General features: G+C 48.2%; 3 protein-coding genes and 2 long non-coding RNA genes across 6 annotated transcripts; 3 read left to right on the forward strand and 2 right to left on the reverse strand.

Moving 5' to 3' along the window:
- On the reverse strand, nucleotides 1–2,659 carry LOC112875260 (putative NAC domain-containing protein 94). 2 transcript variants are annotated; one of them, XM_025939056.1, is made up of 3 exons: nucleotides 2,310–2,659; nucleotides 1,273–1,571; nucleotides 1–901 (listed from the first exon to the last, which is right to left on the reverse strand). In XM_025939056.1, the coding sequence occupies exons 1-3, from the start codon at nucleotides 2,494–2,496 to the stop codon at nucleotides 230–232; spliced, it is 1,158 nt and encodes a 385-aa protein (XP_025794841.1). In that variant the 5' UTR covers nucleotides 2,497–2,659; the 3' UTR covers nucleotides 1–229. The 2 variants fall into 2 exon arrangements, with proteins under 2 accessions (XP_025794841.1, XP_025794833.1); XM_025939048.1 differs by having other exon boundaries at nucleotides 1,273–1,577.
- A 2,512-nt stretch (nucleotides 2,660–5,171) lies between these two features.
- LOC112878798 lies at nucleotides 5,172–6,217 on the forward strand. The gene is made up of 3 exons (XR_003225872.1): nucleotides 5,172–5,306; nucleotides 6,029–6,107; nucleotides 6,189–6,217. It is a non-coding gene; the product is annotated as an uncharacterized LOC112878798 (long non-coding RNA).
- Nucleotides 6,218–12,662: 6,445 nt separating this feature from the next.
- Nucleotides 12,663–16,406, reverse strand: LOC112902300 (aquaporin NIP2-1). The gene is made up of 5 exons (XM_025971311.1): nucleotides 16,144–16,406; nucleotides 15,797–16,021; nucleotides 13,897–14,091; nucleotides 13,743–13,804; nucleotides 12,663–13,278 (listed from the first exon to the last, which is right to left on the reverse strand). The coding sequence occupies exons 1-5, from the start codon at nucleotides 16,288–16,290 to the stop codon at nucleotides 13,017–13,019; spliced, it is 891 nt and encodes a 296-aa protein (XP_025827096.1). The 5' UTR covers nucleotides 16,291–16,406; the 3' UTR covers nucleotides 12,663–13,016.
- LOC112902304 lies at nucleotides 14,610–15,265 on the forward strand. Its single transcript, XR_003230557.1, has 2 exons — nucleotides 14,610–14,744; nucleotides 15,002–15,265. It is a non-coding gene; the product is annotated as an uncharacterized LOC112902304 (long non-coding RNA).
- Nucleotides 16,407–21,606: 5,200 nt separating the features above from the next.
- LOC112878892 (ATPase ARSA1) lies at nucleotides 21,607–25,004 on the forward strand. The gene is made up of 10 exons (XM_025943148.1): nucleotides 21,607–22,099; nucleotides 22,197–22,259; nucleotides 22,863–22,973; nucleotides 23,097–23,171; nucleotides 23,256–23,324; nucleotides 23,412–23,477; nucleotides 23,836–23,910; nucleotides 23,998–24,096; nucleotides 24,187–24,321; nucleotides 24,415–25,004. The coding sequence occupies exons 1-10, from the start codon at nucleotides 21,725–21,727 to the stop codon at nucleotides 24,550–24,552; spliced, it is 1,206 nt and encodes a 401-aa protein (XP_025798933.1). The 5' UTR covers nucleotides 21,607–21,724; the 3' UTR covers nucleotides 24,553–25,004.

A 25,004-nucleotide genomic window follows, 5' to 3' on the forward strand; every position in this document is an offset into this window, starting at 1 on the left:
AAATGCGAAGATAGCAACTGCTCCTACATTGCACAGAAGGTACTAGGTCACGGATACATCCTAATGACTCTGCTAGCTTCACTGTTAGCAGAACGAAATTCTAATACTTCTCCATGCTAACAGCAATACTAGCAGATGGAGTTAGAAGCTCCAAATGGTGAATTAGGCACTACACTGATACACTGTAAAACCAAGCCTACATTAGTACTGACTACAAACAGAGTACAAACTAAGTATAACACTTGGTCGGTTGGTTATTCATTGAGACCTCAGTTGTGCAAGGGAGAGAGTCCCAAGGCAATGTCATCCTCCAGTCATCAGGCAGTGCTCCTTGCAGGTTGAACGGAAAGTTGATTGACCGTGGAAAGCTGTTGGCACTGTTGCCGATGTCAGGCAAATCAACCGTGCATCTGTTGGCCATGATAATGCTGTTGTTGGTACAGTGTGGTTGGCCAAACTCGATGTTTGTGGGGATCCTATCTTGGTTCTGGAGTGTAGTGGGCGATGCATTGAGGACCATGGATGTGATGTCCATCCCCGCTGGAAGATCAAGCGGGATTGCTGAGAGGACACTCATGGTGTGATGCTCTGCACCTGATGGGGGAAGCACAAGGGATGCAGCCGGCCTGCTGCTGCCAATGATGCTCAGAGGGTTGCGGCTAGAGGAAAGTATTGAAGGCGTGTAATTGCTGCCATTGAACTGGATAGTGGAGGAAACGATGTCAGTCATTGTAGACGATGTGTTCTCTGAGCTGTGATGACTTCTCTGTGTAGCCTGCGAGGAAGGACGCATGTAGTTCTCATTTGTGCTGGATAATGGAGGTAACACCCATGAGTGTGAGAGCGCTCTCTGCGCTGTTGAATTGGTCTTTTTGAAAATCCTGCAAATCGCCCAGGAATCCTGCTTATGAAAAGGAAATAAGTTTGTTATTGGTTTTCATATGCAAGACATTTTTTTTGAAAATGTCTCCATTTTTTCATAGTTTATATTTTCTATTTGGACAATGTACACAGGGGATGATACAAATAAACTGCAGCAATTGTGCTAAAATGTGCTATGTTTTAACCATTTCAATAGTGCTATAAACACTAGGCCTTATGCAGCTCTTACTGCGAGTTATCACAGTGTAATCTTTGGAGGACCTATATCGTTTGGTGATGTTATGAATGATATAGTGTATATCACAAAAGCTACAATTATAACTTTCTAGGGTCAAGTAGTTTAGTGCTAACTTTTTTTCTATCAAATATTGCAGCATGCAAGGTGCTTACATTTGGGTGAATGGTCTTCTCAAGTGGTTTCTTCGGTGGCAATGATGGGTCAGTGAGTGAAGGCAGCCGAAATTCATGCATCATCCAGTCAGTTTTGACCCCTTTGGCTGCTCTACCTTTGTAGAAGACAAGAGACTTCTTCAAGCCGATGCACTTGCTCCCATCAGAAGAGTAGATTGGCCTATCAGTTCCAGTGGCTTTCCAGAAACCTGCTCCAGTTACCCTGTTCGGCCTTGTGCTGTTCCGGTACTTCCTATCCCTTGGACAGTAGAAATACCATTCCTTCTCTCCAGTACTCGCTAGTTCTTCATGAAAAAAGGAAGAAGATTCCATAAGTAACTGTGTGTTAGATTCATGCTGCCTTTTCATAATACTATTTAAAACCAAAGATCCAGTTAAAATTAGTTTTCATCATTGAAGCCTGGAAGTTCAACAGATAAAATGAACTAGCGTTCATGCATGCAAATATAAGCTATGTAGTGCTTGCATGTTCTTTAAACTAGGAATCTAGGATAGCCTAATCCTAAATCAGTTATGCAGCACAGCAACATACAAGGGAAAGCATAAGCTCGGCAAGAACACGCAGGATTATGTAAGCTCAGAGATGGAATCATGTGATCACATAAAGCTTAAACATGCAGGTTAGACGTAGTAGATACATCAGGACAGTAAGCTGTTATTATGTTGGGTCTGTGCAAACCTTACTATTCGTGTTAATGAGATTTAGTTTAATCCTAGGAGTTTTACCCCATATACATGTACGTTTTACAGTGCCTGGGTATTTCAAGTAGGCAAAACCTCAACGATACAGACGAAGCAACAATTGCATGTAGAAGTTTCTGAAGATTTACTAAGATGCATAGTATCTACAAGAGCGCAAGATAAAATCATACATGATCCACGCTTCTCGTACAGAAAAAAAGCATCATGTAGCAAAATGACCTTATCTTAAAACAAACAGGTTTCTTAGTTCTTTAATGATTTGTGCAGAGAAACAGAACACAGTTAAGAAGGGGAAGGGATGCATCGATGCTTACTTGGGAGATCCCATGGATCATACTTGTAGATATCCAGCTGCCTGATGAGCTCAATCGGGAGAGACTTCTGCTGGATTTTTCTTTTAAGGTAGAACCTGACGAGCTCTTCATCTGTTGGATGAAATCTAAAGCCAGGTAAGATAACTTCATCTTGCTTCTCCATGTCATCACTTCTGATCTCATCCATATGTTTACCACAGTAAAACAAATCTCTGGCTGGATGCTGTGTGTCTCAGGTGGTGCTCATTGCTCACCTCCTAGTTACAAGTTACAAGAAGTTACCAGCTACAAACTCTAATATGGTTAAACTTCACTCGGTAGGCACTTCACTCGGTAGGCAGTAGCTAAAAGGTTTTGATTTCTACTGATTACTGGAGGTAAACAGAAACCTTTCTTCCATTTAATGTAAGGCCACCATGTAACACTGACTTCTTCAGACCTAACGAGGTGGCTTTCTAAGCACTGCTTGTGCTCTTGTCTAGAAGGAGCTAAATTTGGAGCAAAGCTAGCACAAAATCTCTAAGAGAACTATGGCATGCAGATACTCAAAGAGAAGGGAGGCCAGACTTGCAGTCTTAACTCTCTTGGTTTCTCACTCTGTAGGGTTTGCCTTCCTACTAGTTGGCTAATCTTTTGCACCCTTGCGTGCACTAAAGAACTGTTACTTATAGCAGAACTTCTGAAACCCTACCTAAGTGACTCACGTAAGGTCTTATTAGACTTGACTCCACCTCCATGATGAGTATCTCAATGAGATGTTCGAGTTCCGTGGTAAGATTGGGATTAGCAATCTTTAGATTTAATACTCACTTAATTAATAAATTAATTGAATGCCAAGTACTTTGCATCTAATTTATGCCTTGTTGCCTATAATTAAGCCTGCTCAGAGAATAATCTAGCTCTCTAGATGGCTATCTTACTAATTTAAAATTGTGTTCCCTGGAATTTTCTATCTGTCAATTATAAGAACAATTCCCAAGGCACTAAGAGACTTGCAAATTCCAATTACATACAATATTATATTGGGACAGTAAGAGTCTAATTCCCTCTGATAATATATATATATATATATATATATATGTATATGTATTCACATTGGTATGTGCATGTATACCTTTCATTCTCTCATGATCCCAAAATCCTTTTTGGTCCAACCCTTTCCCCTTCATTCATATCTTTTTTTTTCACCTTTATAGTTTAAATCTGAAGGAGATGTTTCTGAACACAAAGCAAAAAGGATTCTGTGGCACGAGCACATGGCTTATTCTGTTATTTTCCACAGAAGGAAAACCTGTTTTCCCTTTTTATTTAAATTGTAGAATCAGATATGGGGAAAACAAATCAGGCCATGAAACCGCTTGTAGAAAAGCTTATGCATGCCACCCAATTATGAATCACAGGAAATGAAGTGCCAAACTGGCATTCTGCTCTTCTTGCCATCTAATCAAATGGAAGTCAGCTAAGCTGAGGGAAGTGTAGATCCCTGGGATACAGCTAAAATCCGGAGTCATGTCTTGCAAAATTTCTTTATCATTCATTGATGGGACAAGCCATTGTCTCTGGCTTTTGTAAGCTTGTGATTAGTCAAACTCTTGTGAAATCTAACCTCAGTCCCCCATCATTATTTTACTGTGTAGATAGTGACATATTCGCTGCTGATAAGGTATTACGGCCAAAGGGGGTTTGTCAAGAACTTAAGATGATGCTCATCCCTAGATTATCAATTTCTATATCCTTGCTGTCGAATGTGCCGGCATCCCGTGGTTGTAAACATGACCTATTAACTACCTTTGTCGTTTAGAGATGCTTTTTTGCATCCATTTGGCTGTGGCTACTCCGAAATTTCTGAATTTGCCAGACCATCAACCTTTATGAACGAGGATGCACACCTTTCTTGATTATCGCCAGCCGATACATGCTTCAAACAAGGATTACTTACTTGGCAACCTTTATATGTTTTGGTTTAATTATTATCTATCCATTAAAGCTTTTGTTCTTCTGAAGAAACCGTTCTGTCATGGGATTAACTTCACAGCTTATGTGCGCAGTGCACCATGGTGCCAGCCTGCCAGGGATGACATGAAACGGGCTGGCTGAGTTACCAAGAAATGTGTGAGAAAATCCAAGGTACCTCACTGATCACTAGGTCACCATCATAGTCACATGCCATCAATTCTTTAACCAAAAGTTTCAGACTTGCCCATTCGTGCATAAGGTGAGGTGCTGCATTGGGCTTGTCAACAGAACTTCTACAGACATTGATGCGAAAAACCTGCATGGATTCAAGTGCTACCTTCTCATTCCTCCCTTGCAAACCAGAAATAACAAAACGAGGGAAAAAAATGTGGAACCCAAAATCCCATGGGCTATGTTTTCCAAACCCTGTCCTCCAAGCACCCAACAGTGTAAGAAGCTTAGGATTAATGAAATGAGAGGTCACTAATAGGGGTTTATAGAGGGTTCTAGGGTCAAATCTCTGAGCACGTAGGCCAGTGGTCGGTTTGTGGTAACCGACGCAATTTTCTACTGTATTGAGAGTTTATACTCATTCTTGTACTATCAGTGTTTCTTTAATTGCTGTCAGTAGCACTGCTACCAAAATCTTTCAGATTATTTTTAAAATGTTAATACTCTTTTTTTTCTGATAAATGCATTACAAATCGTGAAAGCTCCTTCTTGTCAGAAGGTCAGGTAGTGTCTTCAAGGGTAGGCTCATGGTCTATGGCTGGCCTGTCCCGAATATGGGGAGTTTGATTCATGGTACAGTGCTTTGCTGACCTGACTAGCTATGTGCCAGTGCATCTGGTAAATGCCTAACTGAGCTCATGCTAATACTCTTGTTCTACAGACTTTCAGTGGCGTCATTTGCATCTGCCAGCTTTGACCTCAATGCCATACATAAGCTGTCTGAAACCTGAAGGACTGAAATGGTGATGACAGTTGGTGACACTGACGGGTGGGCCAAATGCAGCTGCAGCTCCTCCCTCACCTCGAAAGGTATGTGGTTCGTCTCTTGCTTGCTTGACCTCGATCGGGCTGTTGTGCCACACCACACGCACGCCCGTCCACACCCGCTCGTGCGGCCTCTGCGACGCCCCTACTCGATCGGGTGGGTCAAACCCTTAGGTTTCAAGTTTTCTTCTTCTCATGCCGCCTCGGCATGCGCGGCCCCTCCCCCCCCCTTGCGGTAATAAGTTTGTTAGCATCCAGGATCCCATGTTTCCAGGGTGCAGACTCCCAATTTAATCCCCCTGTGCTCTTACCGTGGCTGTTCGATGTGCTCAAGCCGTGTTTGTGCGTGTACACACACGCTGCCACCCGCGTGGTGCGCCGAGCCTCGCACATCGGCGTTGTGACCGTGCACGTGTGGTGTGGGACAGTGGCTCCTGGGGCCCAATAAACATGCTTGGGGTTTCAGGAAATGCCCAGCATCAGTTTAAACCTGCTACATCTGTTTTAGGCGCGTGTCAGGCTTAAGCATCTGAACAATTATAGTGTTTGTCGGCGATAACAACAACGAGAACGAAACATTTTAGTCCCAGGAAGGGTAGGCTGTGGTGTTCATGAGTTCATTGTTAAATGCTAATTAAACTTGCTGTTGCAGCCTGCAGATCAGAATGCAGGCAGCATTTCAGGCTTCCACATGCGTTTGTTCTATGCTGAATATTATCAGTTATGACCTTAGTTCACTCTTCACTGCACTTACTGAAAAGCTACAGAGAGAGAAAGGAAGTTTCAGGACAGATTGACTCTGCTGGATCATGGATCTCTTGGCCTCTTGGACTTTCCAGCTTCAAGGTACTCCTGAAACTCAACTAGTGCATCGAATATTGTCGCTTGTTTCTGCGGCTCCTTGACTGCACTCCAACACTTAGCCAGAATTAGTACATCTGCAAACGAAGTCACGCTACGCTCTCCGATTCCCAAACTGGGGAAAACCAAAGAGGTCGATGAGTAGCCCGCACTCCACACTTGTTACCAAGAACAGCGCCATGGAAACACGGAGGCCGGGAACCGATTCGCGTCGGGTGGGAACGAGGCGAGCGAGGAAAAAGAATGCTGGACACGGAACGGCACAAAGATAGCGTGCGTGTCTCAGTGTGTTTTTACCATGCATGTACGATGCACTGGGAACGCTGCGACCGGCTTCATGCGTGCGTTGCTTGAGTATAAAGCAAGTGCTCCTGATTCAAAGAAAGGCCGCGTTTCTACTATAAGTCACCCGTGTATGTGCATGACTTTTGCAGTACTTCTAGGTGCTGTACGTTTTTGCAAGATTTCATGCAGTCAAACTTCTAAATCATTCGACTCCTCTTGTTCAGACCACGCCACACGGAGTCCAGGCCTTGGAGACTGCTTACTAACAGTGCTATAGTAGTATTACTATTGCATGGGGTTAAGCCTGGTTCTCGGCAGCAAATTTAAAATATTTGTCCTAGCGAAAATGCAAAAAAGAGGTGAGCTGTTCATTCAGTGTTGCGGTACAATGACAAAGGTTTCTTGATGCAAACGTCAAACTTAGAAACATTTTTCCTTGTCGGCTTAGTGAATTCATCTGTTTCTTTCTGAATCGTTGTGACTTTATCTTTTTTTTAAGAGAGTCCATACTAGAACGCGCAGTACCACTGAACGCGCATGCATGTACCTGTAGCCACCTAGAAATAATACTGGAAAACACACCTCAGAATCCGTCCCCACCGGGTATCTGAACTTGCGACCTCTTGGCCTGGGGTTCTACTGAGTTCCTGTTGACCAGCCTGTCACAGGCCCTTTCGCTCATAGTGATTCTTTTAGGCTCACAGAAGTAAGGCTTGTATGAGAAAACAGAGCAACTCAATGACCGTAGGCCTAATGGGCCTCCCCAAGCTGTACCCCACCTATGCTGGTGGGCTGCATCTGCAATGAGCAATCGTCCGGTAAAACAATTTCCCAGCTTAACCAGGGAGAGGCTGCAAAGTACCGCACTGAGCGCTTGGTGTTAGAAACAAGGGTGCCTACATTCTTGTCTGCATCTGAGAGCTTTTGGAACCTAAAAAGCTGGTGATGCAAGTCACAGGTACTTTACGTCCAGCACAAAAGGTGACACGATCATCTGAATCTAATCCCTTTATCGCATGACAAATTTGTCGCGGCAGGGATACGGATGCGCTCCGTTTACTTCAGGTCGCAGTAACCCTGATCCGTCTCATCCCAATCATGCGCCCAGATATCTTTTCTTTCCGGATGTGAGATAAACTAAAAGAACATCAAAAAACGACCACCCAAAAACGCACGGCCATTCTAACTTCGGAAAAAAGGGCGCAGGATCAGGATAGATGCCACCACATCGAGCATCAAAGCACCTAATAATGGTGGGGTTGCACAAACTGCATCGCCTGCTTCTCGTTCCAGATGGGCGTGATGCAAATGCAGATGGAAAAGCAAGTTTTGCGCTGAGGAACCGCGCAACTGCCCATCTACATCTACCGGCACTTTGGGTGCATCACCAGGTGCCAGGTCGAGCAATCTGCCTGCCTGATGCGTCCACTGGTTGCCATAAACAAAGGACTGGCCGCAGCACGTTCAGCATGCTCATGCTCTGATGCAACGTCTCTTCTAGTTCTAGCGTCGCTCTTGGTCGATTTGGATCCTCTTGCTGCGCACCTGACCAGTCGTAAAGCGAGTGAAACCGTGTAGAAAGGCGTGTAACGCGTGTGCCACTGCCACTGCCCCCCTGCTTTCCAATCAGGATTAGATTAGTACTGAACCCTGACCGCCTGATATTTCAGGAAAAGAAAAGGGGCTGCATTAGCAGACCGTGAGATAAACTCGGATCCCAGCCACCACTGTCCGTCCCCCAGCTCCGGCGTGGAGCAAAAGGCCTCGATTATTTTTGCCCCTGTGGCGTCACGTAATAAAGCGACGCTGGATACCTGCCGGTATAAACAAGCATTGCACCCGCACGGACAGGACACGGGAGCGGCCGGCCGAGCTGTGGCTGTGCATGTACATGGATGGATGATGGATCAGCCGGTGGTAGTGCGCCAGTGATCACGCACGGTGGCGTCTCCTTTCTTCCTCCTCCGGAGATCCGTCAAAAAGCTGGTGACGGATCCATGGACGGGCCGAAAAGATCCTCCCGCTGCCGATCGAAAGGCGCGCCCTGATCACCAGCAGACCGAGTGACCGATCAATCATGTGGCGAGTCCGCTCTCGCTACCTCGTCCGGGAAAGCGGCGGTGGTGCGGGCACGAGTTTAACCCGGGTGAGCGCGATGGGGACGCGCACCCGGGGAGGGGGCAGCGGCTGGCTGGTAGTGCGCGCGGGCTCGCCGCACGCGTCGCGCCCCGGCCGCCCGGCACGGCGGGAGTGCTCGGCCTTTGGGCTCGGGGAGATCTCGCCGCGTCCGCGACGCGGGGAAGCTTGTCGCTACGCAGGTTTCCGTCTCGCGGCCGTGTGCGTGCGTGATGGGCGGTCGCGGTGACGGCGACGCCGGTGCACTGGCGGGGGCGAGGTGTCTTTCGGCGTGCGTAGTGGCGAGGAGGGCCGGGCCGTCAGACGTCGGCGCCGGTGAGGCGCCGCCGGGTGGCCGCGCTGATGGAAGGTACTAAAAGCTAAGCTCCCGAAGACGGCCGGCTGAAAGCACATCGGAGCTGGTCAGGGCAAGCACCTGTTAGGCGACGAGAAAGCTTGCTTTTCCACGTCTCGGGTTTCTTGACCACGCGGTGGATTTTTCGCTGTCAGATCGGTTTACGTGACATCTACCGACGAACTGATCGACGTGCCTATGCTGCCCGTACGTGCACGCGGAAGATTCAGGAGCCAATGCTGCCTCTTGCTTTCTTCGCTAGCCGCCTAGCCCTGGCCGATGCATTTCAGCAAGCGACACCAGCCTTTCCAGTCTCGGCACCGCAGCAACTCGTGGCGCACGCATACGCCTATGCGATGCGAGATGAGGTTTAGGATGTTCATGAGCTGATCTCTGTCAGAGTGTCAGCAGTCTGCGCTGGTCTCATCAGACCATCGATCTTTCTGGCAAAGCTGGCACTGCGTGATACGCTCCGATGCGCGCCTACGCGCACTACCTTGCCCATGCCCGGTTCGGGTCGACGACGAACACACCAAATTGGAGCCGGATCAGCGTCAGACCGTCTGGTGTCCATCACGATAGCATAGCTAGCAGAGTGTTCCATGACCTCTCCTTGGTCCCCTTCGTCGCGACTGTCGTCCTCGATCCAGTTGATTTGCGCGGCGCTTTTTCTCCAGTCTCCAGAGCAGACCATCCCTATTCCTATCCTACTAAATTGGTCATCGCAGATAGGCAAGTCTGCAACTTGGTAACCCTGCTGCGATCTTAATCGTCATTGACTGCAGGCAACAGCAACCTTCTCTCTCTCTAGCCTCTGTTTATCCACAAAGCCGGCCAGCTAAGTTGACTTGCAAGGTTCCAAGTTTCCGATCCATAATCCAAGCCGTCGACGACTCGCCCCATTCGCCAGGGGGTCGTCGTCCTACTCCATGGCAGCAGCTCGGACCTCGGCGCAATGAGTAGCTGTAGCTCTCGCCGGCTCAGTGTCATACTGCCGTTACCGTCACCTCGCTATTAGCCAGTGCCCAATGCATCCAATGCATCTGTGATCCATCTGCACTTTTTCTCAATGCGCTGGGCCCGTGTGCAAACTGAGACTTCTCTGCACGATCCAGTCTCGTTGGCTTCAGTAGCCTACTGGTAGCGATTGAAGGATTGTAGCGGCGCAGACATGTAGGTCTTTGATAGCATAGCACCCTCCTCAAAAGCAAATATTAACTCAACATGGATGTTGTGTGCCACACAGCCACCCCATGCAAAACAAGCGATAAGTATGTATTTTCATAGTTAATGAAAAAATGTTTTCCTAATTAATTATGTACCAATGACACTCACAATACATTTTAAATTATGCTAGCAACATATATGCATTAATAGTTCAATTGTGAGCAGTCCATTTTTATATTAAAAAAGGATATTACTACACTTATTAAAAAAATTTTGTAGAGGAAATTCAACATCCTGAGCACAAGCTGAAGTGTCTGTTTATGCTACTAAGAGTAACTAAAAGTGTACTGTATCTATATTTTTAATAAAAATACAAAAGATATTTTTGAATAAAAGGCACAACAAGTGCTATAATTTCAACTTAACACGTAAGAAAAAATTACAGCAATTAAAAAGATAAAAAAATTTAGAAGTCTAGCAATACATGGCTACAATAAGAGCTGTCATAAGCCTAGTTATGGTTTCAACTAAACACATATCGAACAAAATGGTGGTTTGAGGCACTGATGATGAAAAATATGTAACCTAGCTTAAGGCGAGAGAGGGAGCATGAGCTGTGGATCGAAGCGGGAGCCGTGAAGCTTGGTTGTTTAGTTAGTGAGTAGTCGCATTTGCTGTAAACCTTTGGCACGGGCTGTAATATGTAACCTATCGCACGAAGTCGTGGCGTGTTGTGTAAACTCTAAACTTCTATTTTAATATAAAGTGCGCAGATTTCCTACGTATTCAAGAAGAAGAAAAAATGATGAAAAATATAAATACAGATGGAAAAGCGAATGTTGTGACTGGTAACCAAAGTTTATCATCACAATTGGATGGAGATTACAGAGTAGCTATATGGTATTGTATTAGAAAATTTTAACAAGGATATAGAGCTAAGGCAAGCAATTGCGATCAGCTGTGGGTCCTATAGCTAAAGCTCTCCACTAACTTTAACGTTTATGTCACCAACTAACTTCTAATATTATTTATGGTACCTAAAATTGTAGCATTTGCAGGAGCACATGTTGATGTATGGAACACTGCTATGTCATGGAAAGCACGATCCTCTTTCTTATCGGTAAAAAAGTGTGGTCACGGATCAAATGATGTCCAGATTATTCTTCGAGCACGCCATGATATGATGCTCCTTTCTCTCTCGAACAGTGGCATGAATTCAGTGGCGACGCCGACGGACGGACAGATGGTAGGCTAGCCACGGCGACCGTGTCCCGGCTGCAAGGTCGATCGGCGACGGCCACAAACCTGCACTGATGGCTCGGAGGCCATCCACGGCAGCCGCAACGACAGCAGCGAAGCCATTCACCGACTGTTTTCAGATGCTTGGGGCCCTGCATGCCATGGCCAATGCCGAGCGTCTTACAAAGGCTCGCATCTGATCAGCGATTGGATTCTGCGTTCTGCGGCGTGAGGTCATGGTTTGGGGGCATTACTGACGGGCATCATTGTATTCTTCGTCCCAAGTGGGTGCGACTGTGCGAGCCCTCTGGAGCGTGACGAAGAATCAGGCATGCCGGCTTGTTTCTGTGGTCATCTTTTTCTCGGATCCCATGTCGATAAAACGAGTAGTGAATTGTGCAGCTAAGTCCCATCTGTGTGACTACACTGTACTGAGATGGTGCATAGATTCTGGAACTAGAACTATTCTTCATCTGCATTCTTATTTTTTTACATTCCCAGAGAAGAGTATGACAGGCATTTGGGGGAACTGACCAATAAATGGCTGATGATTTTTTGTTTACGCACACGGCACACACACACAAACCATTTCTTGGTGTGCCTGTTGCAAGGGTTACATCTCCGACATGATTGCGTGATGCTGTCTCATCTAGCGAAAAGATGAATGTAGAGCCCACCGGCCTGAAGTTGTGAGCCTCTAGCTTTGTTAGAAAGAGGTAATGATGATGGTTTTGCATCCCAAATATCATCAGGCTCCACCTACAGATGGCTTACTTTAAGCCGCTAGTTCTTGATTCCAGCTTTTCTTATTTAAATTTTCTTTATACATCTTTTGAAGGAGATCTAGCGACCGATCCGCCTTTCTCAACAAGGGTTGCATCCTTAAAACTATCATGCAAGGACAATGACGGCTGGGTAACAAACTTGATCATCACCTGGACCTAAGCTACTCCCTTGGGCCAGGGAACCAAATTTGCGCAAAAAATTTGAAATCCAAAAAGACAATGACAAAAGGCGATCTGGTTATAAAGCAGAGCATATGCCTAATAATCTTTCTGTTACGGATATGGTAGTGTATATATATATATATATATAGGAATGAGCATGTACCTTTTAACCAGCTTGGATTAGATAAGAGCATGTCGAGATAGCACCCAAGTGTTCCAATTGGTGCCGGCTTGAAGCCTTGAACCGAATCATCATCGTCACGGACAGAAAGCTACACCTGAGGACCGCCCCGGCCTCAAGAAGTAAACGATCTATATAAGCATATGAAAAAGCTAGCGTCGATGATGATTGGTGAAATGTTCTTTCACTGATTCATTCAGGAATCAGGAGTGGCAAAATGCATGCAACGCAGGCAACAAAGAAACTAAAGGAGGAGCAGAAGAGACTGTTTATATAGGCACCACCAAACTTTTGGAACAAGTGACAGCAGAAGAGACACACTTGCATTGGCACGCCCACAGTATTCGACTGTTCGTCCCAAAATTAAGCTCCAGCTCCTTGGCACATTATCAGAGCGAGCCATCTGCTACCGTGGCACACACTCGTGCCAGTGCGTACGCATGCGTGCATCGATCAATCGTTACTGCAAGAGCGGCGAGGACGACACACAGAGAGAGACATTACAGCTACTATCCTAGTACTGATACAGCATAGGTAGAAGGTAGAGTGATCGATCTCAAGGCTCCGCCGGACGCGTCGTCTAGCTGCTGCTGCATCGATGACGATCAGACCTGGATGTGGTCGAGCTCGTCGTCGTCCGCCGCGACGGACTGGCTCTGCAGGCGGCGGAGCTTGAAGGAGGAGAGCTTCTGCGGCGCGTCCTTGCCGCTGGGCGCGTCCTCGAAGCGGATGTAGGTGTAGGTCCAGGCCCCGGAGAGCGTGCCGAGGACGGGGCCCAGGAAGTAGATCCAGAGGCCGGTGTAGAGGTTGCTCGCCAGCGCCGGCCCCAGTGTCCTCGCCGGGTTCATCGATCCGCCCGACACCGCCCTGCAATCACCACTCGGGGTTTCGCTCGCGTCTCAGTACGTGTCCAGTTCGTTCATCCATCCATTCATTCGTGTTCATGCTAGTACTTGCTAGTTGCTACCACTTCGATCTACTGTTGCTGTGTCAGTGCGTGACGTGCTGTGACTGTGTCCGGTCGATGTGATCGCTGAGGAGCCGGCCGGCACACACGACAGGACAGGGTCAAATTTGCAAGGAACTAGAGGTGGTCATGGCTGGCGTGCTTAGCTAGTGCTACTGCTGATTTGCATGCTGAATTAAAGAATCGCCATTGTCTCCTAATTCATGTCTTTGAATTTGCTGTTGTTTACTAGCTGCTAGCAAGAGGCAAGTTGCAGTAGTTTAGTGATCAGATTGACGTGGAACTCTCAGCTATTTTCAACGCTGAATTAAACGAATTATTGTCAGTTTAATTTCTAAGCGTCGCGTATGTATGATTTGTTTACCCTGCGAAGATGGACGTAATGCAAACCGCGGAACCAACCGCCAACCCGGCCAACTCACCCACCTGCATCCACAACAGCACGGAACAAGCAGAGATCAGCGTCAGGGGGATTAACCACTCGACGGCGAGCATCATGTTGAAGGTCTCGTACTTACCGCTCTCGTGTCCGTGGCTACGGCGAGGGTGACGAACATCATGTTGAAGGTCACGATGACCTCGATGACGAGCGCGTGCCAGTGCGGCCCCGTCGGCGTGGTGGTGCCGATCACCGTGATGGGGTGCAGCACCGCCTTGAGCACGAACGACGCGCAGATGGCGCCGGTGAACTGCGCCGCCCAGTAGAAGGGGACCTGCCATCATGCCAAACACGGAACGTCAGGAAGAGGTAAAGGAAAGCAGCATCGCGTCCAAATTCCCTTCCCAAGATATACATAATCAGGTCGATAGATATTCCTGGACCCGCCCCTCATCCCCTGTTCCGGAGCAGCAAGCAGGTTGCGCTGCACCGCGCGTGATCTCCCACCGGCGGGCACGGGCCGCGGTGCGCTCTCGGCACATCGAATCGGTCCGGGTCAGCCTCGCCCCGTCCCCCGTCGCCGTGAATTCGGCAGCAGGCAACTGGGCCAGCCAGCTGCCGGATCGGAATAGGGTGCCTGAACCAGAGGCCGGCCGCGCTGCCGTCTCCGGCAGATCGATCGATTCCCCCGGGCGGGGCGAATATATGTGCACATGCCTCGGCTCAGCGTCCGCGCCGCGGCCACTCCCCCGCACGGCACCTCTCGCCTGCGCCGCACGCGTGGCGAGTGGCGACCTGGCCGGCCGGCCCCGCGACCCCAACGGCCAAACTCCAGCCGCGGGGGCGGCCAAAAAGGCCCGGGGCACTTGTCTCCGGCCGTGGGAACGCGGGGATCGCGCCCCGAGAGCGACGCGGCCGACGCCGAGGCGGCCGGTTGGTGCCCTGAGGATGGCGATGCAGGTGCTTTCCGGCCACCCACTAGCTCGAGTAAGTACTACCCAAACTGCCACGGACTCACAGCAGTAACCCAACCGGCATGTCCTTGTCCGTCACAAACTTGGAACGAACTCTGCTACAACTCCCCGACCATTGGCAGTTTCGTGCTTGGCTTCGTTCGATGTCAGCTAGGACCCCGTCGTCTTCACATGCTGTGCCCAACGTATCGTATTGCCTGCCTACATATTATTTAGAACTCTGCATTATTTGTGCGCTGCCAACGCTGCTAATTGTGCTTGGTTCTCCAGGTTTTAGCTGGGCAATCAGATGGGCCAGCGAAAGGGACGCGCGAGGTTCTAAATTCCTCGTGGGCATTATTTGGCTTATGAGCATGAAAGGGATGCGATCGGCTGGTCCGGGGCAGCAAGTTACAGGGGCATATGCTACTGATCCGTGGCTTTTGGGTTTTGACTTTCTTTTAGCTCGGAACACAAGATAAGCTGCAGAATTTGGCATCTGTGCAATTAAGCAGAACTGAATAATTCGGGCCCATGGCCACATTTTGATAAGTATGTGCGGCTCAAGCTAAGCCATGTGTTTATGCCGTGATTTTGGTTTGCTTAGTTTTAAAAAATGGCCTTAGAATATGTTTTAGCTATGACAGAAGAACCAGTTGAGAGAGAACCGGTTATATCCATGTACGACCTTTTGGTCGGAACAGGCTATTTAATTAATTTTCTGCTGAAGTATTCCTGTTTAACTTAGCTATCCTATTGGCATTCAAGTAGTTTGTTTATTGGCATTTAAGTAGTTGTATATAAGTTTGCCTGCATCTATCTTCCTCTGTGACAGAAATTATAGAATAGATTGAAACGTTCAGTTTATGAATTTAAAAAGCATCGAAATATGAATGTCAAAAGAAGAGGAGTTCAACAAAGCGAGAGGAACTGCGGGTTTGTTGTTAGCATGTCACTGACGAATTGTGTATGTCAACTCTCAAGTGCCTGTCGTCTGAATATGAATCGTGTGGCCAGCTATGGCTCGACTTTGATGCAAGAAGTATGTATGCAGCCTGTAGCTGTTGGTGCTGCACGCGTGCGTACCTGAATCCATGGGAAATGGCGGAAGACGGCGAACGCGAGCGTGACGGCGGGGTTCATGTGCGCGCCGGAGATGTGGCCGACGGCGTAGATCATCACCGTGACGATGAGCCCGCCGGCGACCGACTGCCCCAGCTGCGATATGCGGTTCAGGTCGCTGCCGCTGATCGCCGACGCCCCGCACGTCACGAACACCAGGAGGAACGTCGACACCACCTCCGAGACGACCTGCAGGGAGCAGCGCGCGCGCCATGGCAGCAGCACGTACGTACGCATTAGCCCACAGCTCTCTAGCTCACAGCCATGATCGAAACAAGAACAGAATCGACGAGACGACTCAGCTCCCGTACCTTCTTGAGGAGGTGGGGAGGGAAGAAGTCCGCCAGCGATCGGTCGCTGTAGTACATGGGGGGCATGGTGGCGTTCTGCGCCGTGGCGATGTCATGGATCTCGTTGTTGAAGTTGGCCCTGGAGTTGGATCTCGAGTTGGTCGACATTTCCGACGACCGACCGAGCTACGTGCGTGCGCGACGGAGGAGGGAGGGGGTGGGGAAGGAAGAAGCAGCAGCAGCAACTCGCAGGCTCGCAGCTCTCTTGCTTTGCTTGCTCTCGGAGGCAATGAGCAGGAGGTATTTATAGGGAGAGCCGAGTCCCCAACGAGTGAGCTAGAGATGGCAGGTACCCGCTGCCTTTTCATTAGGCCTACTTGTCGGATCACCAGAGGGAGGCGCGCAGTGTTGTTTAGCTCCCAATCAGTCAAGGATCATCGCCCCTCAAACAATTCCCCCCACTGCGTTTCCATAGTATACTCCCTTTCGACCACGTTGTCGGATGGGCATTGGTCGAGATGTATGAACTCGCGTGTTTTTTTATCTGAACCTTACCAAGGACAGAAACTCGCGTCACCCCGTGATCGCAAATAAAACCATGTTAAACCCGTCTGCAGGTAAAATAATTGGCGTTCTAAATTCGCAAGTGCGTACAATATGCCGCGGGATAAAGCGCGACGTCGAGGTCATGACGAACAAATTCTAAAATAGGGAGGGGGCAGGGCGCTCCTTCCCAAGGGAGAAACGCTAGTGTAGGGCCGGATATTTTTGGCGTCGGCGGCATCCTCACGCCGGGCTTTGTGTAAGTTGACGTCTCCTCGCGTATTATGCCAGTGAGTGAGCGAGGCAGCGGAGGACAAACCGTACCAAAAGTTACCATTGGTCGGGGGGCATGGCATCGTCGCTGTCATGGCGCTGCCGCCATTGCCGTATCAGCGATGGAGCTGCAGCAAGCGAGCAGTTTTTCAATTGCGGGGAGCGCCAGCTCGGCGTGCCCAGCGACGGAATTCAAATGATGAGCAGTTGCAGATTTGCTAAGAGCGCCATTACAATATGGAGTTATCCTAACCACTCTGCGCTTCGGCACGCGCATTGCTCCGGTGAGCAGCGCTGCAGATGCGTCGAGTGAGCTCAGGCCCGCCCAGTGCTTGCTACTGCTAGGATGGTCCCTGTCAGAAACTGAACTGCCACTGATTTCAAAAAAGAAAAGAACAACCTGCCACTTTTGAAAATATCATGCTCGTTACTTCAGCAATTCCCAGTCCGACGTTACTTCAGCAACTGATATTTCTCTTCTCTCCTTCGGTTTGCATATTAGTATTTCAGTTGTTTTATCAGATACTAATGTCAGTGCAGAGACAACAACATAGCGCTGTAACCGGAAAAACTCACGGAACTTAGTTTCAAGATTTCGGAACCTGGCATTTTCAGGCCTAATTTGTTGCGGGTAGGCCTATATGGACCACCACATGATGTGTCAACAGTGCCACTACACCCTCATTACGAGTGTATGGCAGTTGTGCCACTTCCCTCGGTGGACAACTGCAATTGCAAAGCTCCTTGATGGGGGAAGTAGATGGTAGGCACCTGCACTCCGGCACTGGATTGCGATGTCTCGCAAGGCGCAAGGTCTTCCATGGCCGTGGCACTGTGCTTTCCAAAAGGAGACGGCTTTTGTGATCACTACAGCTCGTTGCAAGGCAGCCACTCAACTCGGGAAAATCCGAAGCCTCTAGAGCCACGGCAGCCTGGCTTTGCAGGCCGGCCGCCCACTTACCGAATATCTCGATCAGGAAGGAGGTTGCAGAGTACAGAGAGGCTGTGTTTCTGAAACTTCTTGTGAGCATGTGCAGAGAGACTGTACAAAGACAATGCATACAGGAAACACTTTCAGGTAGCCATACACGTTTAGAATGCGCATGCGTGTGAAACAGAAGGCTCCGCTGAAACTGAATCTAGCAATGCGTTAGCATGAAGCCACAAGAGGAAATACCAAACCACGCTTCTTCGCCCCCTGTCGACAGAAACCGAACCATGATAGCTGACGATAGATCGATCAGATCAGTCGCAGATCCATCAAGACACACACTAGTATTATTGATGTCTCTGCTGATCGTCGCTTTGCTTTGTCTGCACTGCACTGCACAGGCATCAGAGATTCAGAAATCGTCACTCCTGTCCATTCATGCTCCTGTAATCAGTCGATCTGCAGCCATCCATATCAGCCCGATTTTTAGAGCCAAATCCAGTTCAAGTTCCAAACTGTACTGCTCTTAGCTCGAGCTCCAACCTGACCATAACACCTGTGTCATCTGTCACAGTGTGCCATCCAATATCTGCTTTGGTCACAGTAGTCTCCTGGTCATCAGTTCCTCACCTGGTGTCTTATTCTGAAGAAGCATCGTTAGCTTAAGAATCACCATCCATGGTTTACCTGCTTTTCCCAGGTCCAATTAGTAGGTAGGTTCTTGCAGCTGTACTGGCTCGCGCCTGACCCCAGAATTTGGATCCCAACATACAAGAACCATACCCATCTACCTGTTAAATCACCCAAAATCGTGGCGTTAAGCGTCTTAGCACACTGTTCTAGTGTTCAGACTTCAGAAACACAGGGTCACTCTACTAGGCCAAACCACCACTGTGGTAGTAGATCAAGCAAATCACCGTACCTATTTTTTTGAAATAATTCTAGGAGATATAGCGGCGTTCACTTGAGAAGGAGAGCTGGCATCCAGGTTCGGGGCCCTGACAGGTATGCTGCTCCATGGCACCCTCTCTCTACTGATCCAGCAAGCGAGTGATCAGTCCCATCACCGTGCCTGTTAGCATCCTCCTGGATTAGATCAGAGCAGCAGAAGCATTGGTACATGTTGGCAACTGCACGCCCGTGCCGTCGCCATAGCCGTGTAGGCGTATATGATTCGGTGCACCGCGAGAGGGTACGAGCAATGTCGACATGAGAGAGAGGTTGACATGTGATGGGTAGTGGAGGCCTGATTGCCGAGAACCTTGCTGGTTTTTGACCTAAACGCTAGCCTGTCTATCAGGCTGTGAATGCGTCAGTTGATCGGCGGCTGCACCGAATTACGGGTGGAAAGGAGGAGTCTTCGCGGCCGGCTGGGACTGAAGAGGAGGACACCTGAAAGCCGGAGGACCTGCCTGATCCTGACGCCGTTCTCGCGCCCATGGAGGAACGGCCACACTGATTGCTTCATCATTCCGGCCAATGATTTCTCTGGAGCTAGCTCCGGCTGGCTGCTCTCGCTAGCTTCCATCCATCCTGGTGGCTAGTGAGAAGTGAAGACTGAATAAATTGTCAAGAGATGCGTGCCTTTTGTGATAGGAACGCAGAGGAGACTTTGCCGAATTCTGAAGTCTGAAGTCTGAACCCTTTTTTTTTTTTGGCTCTGCCTGCAGCTTTGGTCCTTGTGACTGCATTGTTCTACAATCATATCAGTCCTTCCTCCTAAAGCCCCTGTGGCTAGTTACAGATCATTTGCATCATACATATTACTGTGTATCTGAATTCTGAAGATCCAACCAAGCTTAAAAGAAGTAGCAATAGTCGCCTTTTTCGTAAAAAATATCTAACGAAATCAGAAAATGTTCAGTTAGTAGTATGGGCTTCGTGCTTCCATGCAACTGTGCATTATATGTTATTTTTTTTTGAAAGACCGTAATAAATTATTCACGATGGCATCACGCTTGCGTGTAGCTATTACCCAATCAGGAGCAGCCACAAGCCGCTCCAGGTCGCTCGTGACCATGACAGGAAGCCATCTTGTAATAAGAACCTGTCAGTTGACTAAACCGGCCTTTTGTTTTTCGGCCTCGATTCCAGAAGGAATCGACATTTACACGACAGGGAAACCTTCACAAGTCACCAATCCCGTCAGCTCGAACCGACGGAATCCGCGATTAATCTGGCGACAGCGCTGTTTCTTCCTCTGTCGGGAGGAGCGCCAAGTGGATCAAGTGGTCGCCCGGACCCAACCGCCCATTGCCATTTCTGATTTCTCTATTCCTCCTCGCGTTCGACTAAGAACGACCAGCTGCAGGGTGGTTTAGGAGTGCGAATCGCGTGATTAGGAAAGGAGAGCGGGCGGGCGCTGGCAGAGAGAGGGTGGTTAACGGAAGCTTTGTGAACAATTAGCGGCGGACAGGTCGATGAGCTCGGATCATACGGAGTGGCGTCACCGATGGATGCGAGGCGCTGCTGCGTTTGACTAGCTACAGGTTGAGGAATGGCGTTTGCTTGATTTGATCCGGCGATGAGTGAGCATTCCGCACTGTAGCCACAGTGTGGTAGGGTTACTGTGCGGCTCTAAAGCTAGCAATGGTAGATTCATCCGTTCAGCATTTCTTCTTTTTCGTCGCGTGCGGTGGTCAGATCTCTCGTGATGTGTCCTGTTTGGCCGTTTACCCTTCCCATTGGCCAGGCTGCCTGAACAAACGACTAGACAGCATGGGGTTTTTTTGTGTTTGTTTTTTGTTGCTTGTTGACAGTCTCTTGCGAGGAAGAAGAAGATTGGGTACACACTGAGAATTGCTAGCTACATCATGGGCCAAGTTGCTGATGGGTCTGGTACCTACGAGTGGTATGGGTTGGGCTGGCTAGGCGTGGCTCTATGGGCTGAATTGCCGCCACGCTTGGGCTTTAAGATCGGCTCATGTGGGCTCGTGTCATGGCCCAGATTGGCGAGCTGTATTTCTTGTTTTTTATTTGAGGTCGCGGGCTGAATTGTTGGTTGGGCTGCCTTGCCACATCGGCGGCGTGGCACCTCTGGCTGCGGCGTGCTCCGCGGGAATCTTATATATGATTTTTTCTTCTTGCTTCCAGTGTTTGGGATTCGTGTAAATACGTATAATCATTAAATCAATATACTCAAACTTTAACCCTCATCTTTCCTCACATGCACCTTTCTCTGTGCCCGCGCGGCCGCCGCGCCGCACCGTCGCCGGCTCTACCCTGCTCGCGCTAAGGCCGCCGCGGCTACCCCGCCGCCGCATCACACTGCCTCTAGCCTTCCCCTACCCGCGCTGCCTCTCTCGCGGCTGGACAGCCAGCGTCCCCACCAGTACCGGCTCTGCGCGCCACCGCCCATGTCAGACCCCGCACCGCCGCCGTCCGCCGGCGCCAAAGAAAAAGGTGGGAAAAAATATTAAGATTCAATATATAAAAATATTAGTTCCACATTTTCAAAATGTTGGTCCAATATTTTTTAATAAAATGTTGAATAGAATATCAGCTAGGTTTTGGTGGATTTTATAAGTGAGTTATTTAACCATCTCCCACACAGCATAAGATATATAATACATATAGAGTCTCTATTTTATTTTTAAAATACACAGATGCAGACGCTCACAAATATACACGTACACTTATTTTGATAAATTCAGACACGCAATATCTTGGAGAGTCTGAACGGTCAAATTCTGAAGATTTCAGGATTCAAGATTGATCAAGCTACCACGCAGCAATATAGGAGCCCCCGGTGGTCCGCGGTGCTGCGAGACCGAGAGCGGAGAAGAGCCTAGTCGCCAGAAGCGAAGCGAAGACAAGAGAACCCAAGCAATCCGCCCTCATCCCCCACTCGCCACGATGCTCGCGACCGCCTCGCCGGGCCTCCACGCCGCCGCGCTTCGCCTCACGCTGCCGGCGCCGGCCGCCGGCTCCCAGGCCCGCTGTGTCGTACGACTCCCGCGGCGGCGCCCGGGACGACGCGCATCGCTGCGCGCGGCGGCGTCGGCGGCTGCGGCGGAGGCTGCCCCGCCCGCGAAGGAGGGGGCGGAGGACCTGGGGTTCCTGGAGATGACGTCCGGGACGCGGCGGCGGTACTACATGCTCGGGGGAAAGGGTGGGGTCGGGAAGACGAGCTGCGCGGCGTCGCTGGCCGTGCGCTTCGCCAACAACGGCCACCCCACCCTCGTCGTCTCCACCGACCCCGCGCACTCGCTGAGCGACTCCTTCGCGCAGGTTGCTCACCCCGCCGAACAACTCTGCTTTGAGATGTGTTTGTTTCTTTAGTTTGTTGTTCTAAGAACTGCTTCATTTTACTTCCTCGGCGGTTCAGGATTTGAGTGGCGGGACGCTCGTGCAGGTAGAGGGTCCTGATGCGCCCCTGTTTGCGCTCGAGGTTAGTAACATCATAATCTGAACCGTGACAAGAAGCTTTCAAACACGCAGACAACAGAGTGGTAGTGCAGTAGCTAGTGTTTTGGTTTCGATAATATAAGCATTCATATAAACTGATTTCCAGCAGCTTTAATCTGTGCAAGATGAAATTACGTAGACAATTAGTCACATTATTGGTTTCTCCTGCACAAGTTGCACAATATTGGTTTTTATGAAATGGTAACAGGAAGGCCAATGCAACTATCTGATGTGTACTTTTTTGAAAATATTGAACTGTTAAATCACAATATGTTTACAGATCGCAAGTGTTAATGTTCTATGGTACATAGGCAGTGAAGGCTGGACTAACAATATATGGCTTACTCTTGATTGATGTGGATAGTTCTTAAGCGTGGTATGCTGGGAATTCTAATACAGATATATCCTGCAAACTATTAAATCTGACAATTTATTTCAAAAAAAAATCTGACCATATGTTAAGAAATCACAAGTGCTAATGTTCTATGGTATGATAGGCGTTGAAGGCTGCGCTAACAACATATGACATACTCTTTGATTGGCGTGGATAGTTCTTAAGTGTGGCATGCGTGGACTTCCAATGCAGATAAATCCTGAGAAGGCTCGAGAAGAGTTTCGGACAGCAAGTCAAAAGAATGGAGGAACTGGGGTTAAGGATTTCATGGATAGCATGGGTCTCGGGGTGCTTGTTGAGCAGGTGAACGTCCTACCATCTTGTTCAGTCATATTGGTTCTGAACTTCTGATGTTAGTGAGTAGCATGAATCTATCTGTCCGAGTTCATTTCTGTAATTGGCTTACAGTGATCTTATTCAGTACAGCTTGGAGAGTTAAAATTGGGGGAGCTGTTGGACACACCACCACCAGGATTGGATGAAGCAATAGCAATTTCAAAGGTAAGAACATGCTTTGTGTGCTTACGGTTTCCCTGCTTATTCTTCCATTCGTAGTTTCTGACTTGCTGCTGTCATGTCATTCAGGTTATCCAATTTCTTGAAGCACAGGAGTACAGCATGTTTAGCCGCATTGTATTTGATACTGCCCCAACGGTAATTATCATATGTCATGTTGTATCCAGAGTTGACTCCAGATACCCAATTGCTATATCATCTGTTATTTGCTTTCCTTGTTGACAGGGGCATACACTTCGGTTACTATCATTGCCAGACTTCCTGGATGCATCCATAGGGAAGATCCTGAAGGTATTATTAGCTTCTGTGTTTTAAGCTATCATGCTAAGATTATGACCCTCACTATATACTGATTGCTGGATGAAGAACAGTTGATTTTGTATTGCCTTTTCAGAATCATCTTGTTTTACTTTGATGGCTATACAATTCAAAGTGATTGCATCTTCTGCTGTTATGGCACTATCTATTTGTAGCTGTTCCTGCAATTTCCATAATGACGCTCTGTTACCTCATTCAGCTCAACTAGAATTTTTTGTGAAGCCACTCTCTGGAACTCTTTCTGAGAGTTATATATGTCATCAGATTAGGAATTTTCGTGGTATTTTACAACTTGAAATGACGTTTCTATCATGGTGCTTTTTCCCCCCAGCTGAGGAGCAAGATTGCTTCTGCCACATCAGCTATTAAATCAGTATTTGGACAAGAGGTTCAACAGCAGGATGCAGTAAGTGTTCTGCCCGGTTCCTATGGAATAGCATATTGCTTCTTCATGGGTGTTGCAAACCTTTAACTCATACTGCTACTGCTAAAGGCCAACAAATTGGAGCAATTGAGAGAAAGGATGATAAAAGTGCGAGAGCTTTTTCGTGACACAGAATCAACGGAGTTTATAATCGTGACAATCCCAACGGTAATAATTGTTCACTTAATTCCGCAGCCCCCTTGCATATGTTTATGCTTTTTACACCCTTCCCTTTTTGTTTGGTTTGGCATTTTTCAGGTGATGGCAATCAGTGAGTCATCAAGGCTGCATTCTTCGTTGCAAAAGGAAAGTGTGCCTGTAAGAAGACTCATCGTGAACCAAGTTCTACCACCTTCAACGTCAGACTGTAAATTTTGTGCTATAAAAAGAAAGGTACTGGACAGCAGTTTAGATTTTCTACTTAGTAACTGGTTCTTCTAGAAACTACCAGCCTGCAGGGACATTCATGTGTTTTCTTTCACGCAGGATCAAACACGTGCCCTGGACATGATACGGAATGATCCAGAGTTGATGGGGTTGAACATTATCCAAGCACCACTTGTGGACATGGAGATCAGAGGTGTTCCAGCTCTCAAGTTTTTGGGTGATATAGTGTGGAAGTAACTTTAGTAAGGAAAGTAAATCACTTGAGGGTGCTTAATAGCTCAATTTAACTGTTAGCCCGTCGAGAGCTGCTGCCCAATCGAACTGTTTTCAAAGTGTGAGCACGCTATAGCTATCAGCTTGTGCAGTTCTTTACAGTTAGGATGCTGGTAGCATATGCCCATGCCCTAAATCTGAGATAGTGGCCTTGAATTGGAGGGGTTTGCTGCACTAGCGTGTGGTGACTTGTTACATATAACATTGACTCTGGATTGGATTCATCTCCAGAATCCAGATTATGTCAACCGAGCCGAGATACGTAGCGTTGCCACTTTATTCCTTGGAGGCTTAGATAACGAATCGATGCTTATGGCCTTCTGGCTGCATGACTGTGTAAAATTTTTGTTTCTCTATAAGGATTTTGTAAATTTCGTGCAAGAAATAACGACGCATGTGACCTTCTGGCTGCATAA

Source organism: Panicum hallii, chromosome 1 (genome assembly GCF_002211085.1).
Source record: "Panicum hallii strain FIL2 chromosome 1, PHallii_v3.1, whole genome shotgun sequence".
In the NCBI taxonomy this organism is placed as follows: domain Eukaryota; kingdom Viridiplantae; phylum Streptophyta; class Magnoliopsida; order Poales; family Poaceae; genus Panicum; species Panicum hallii.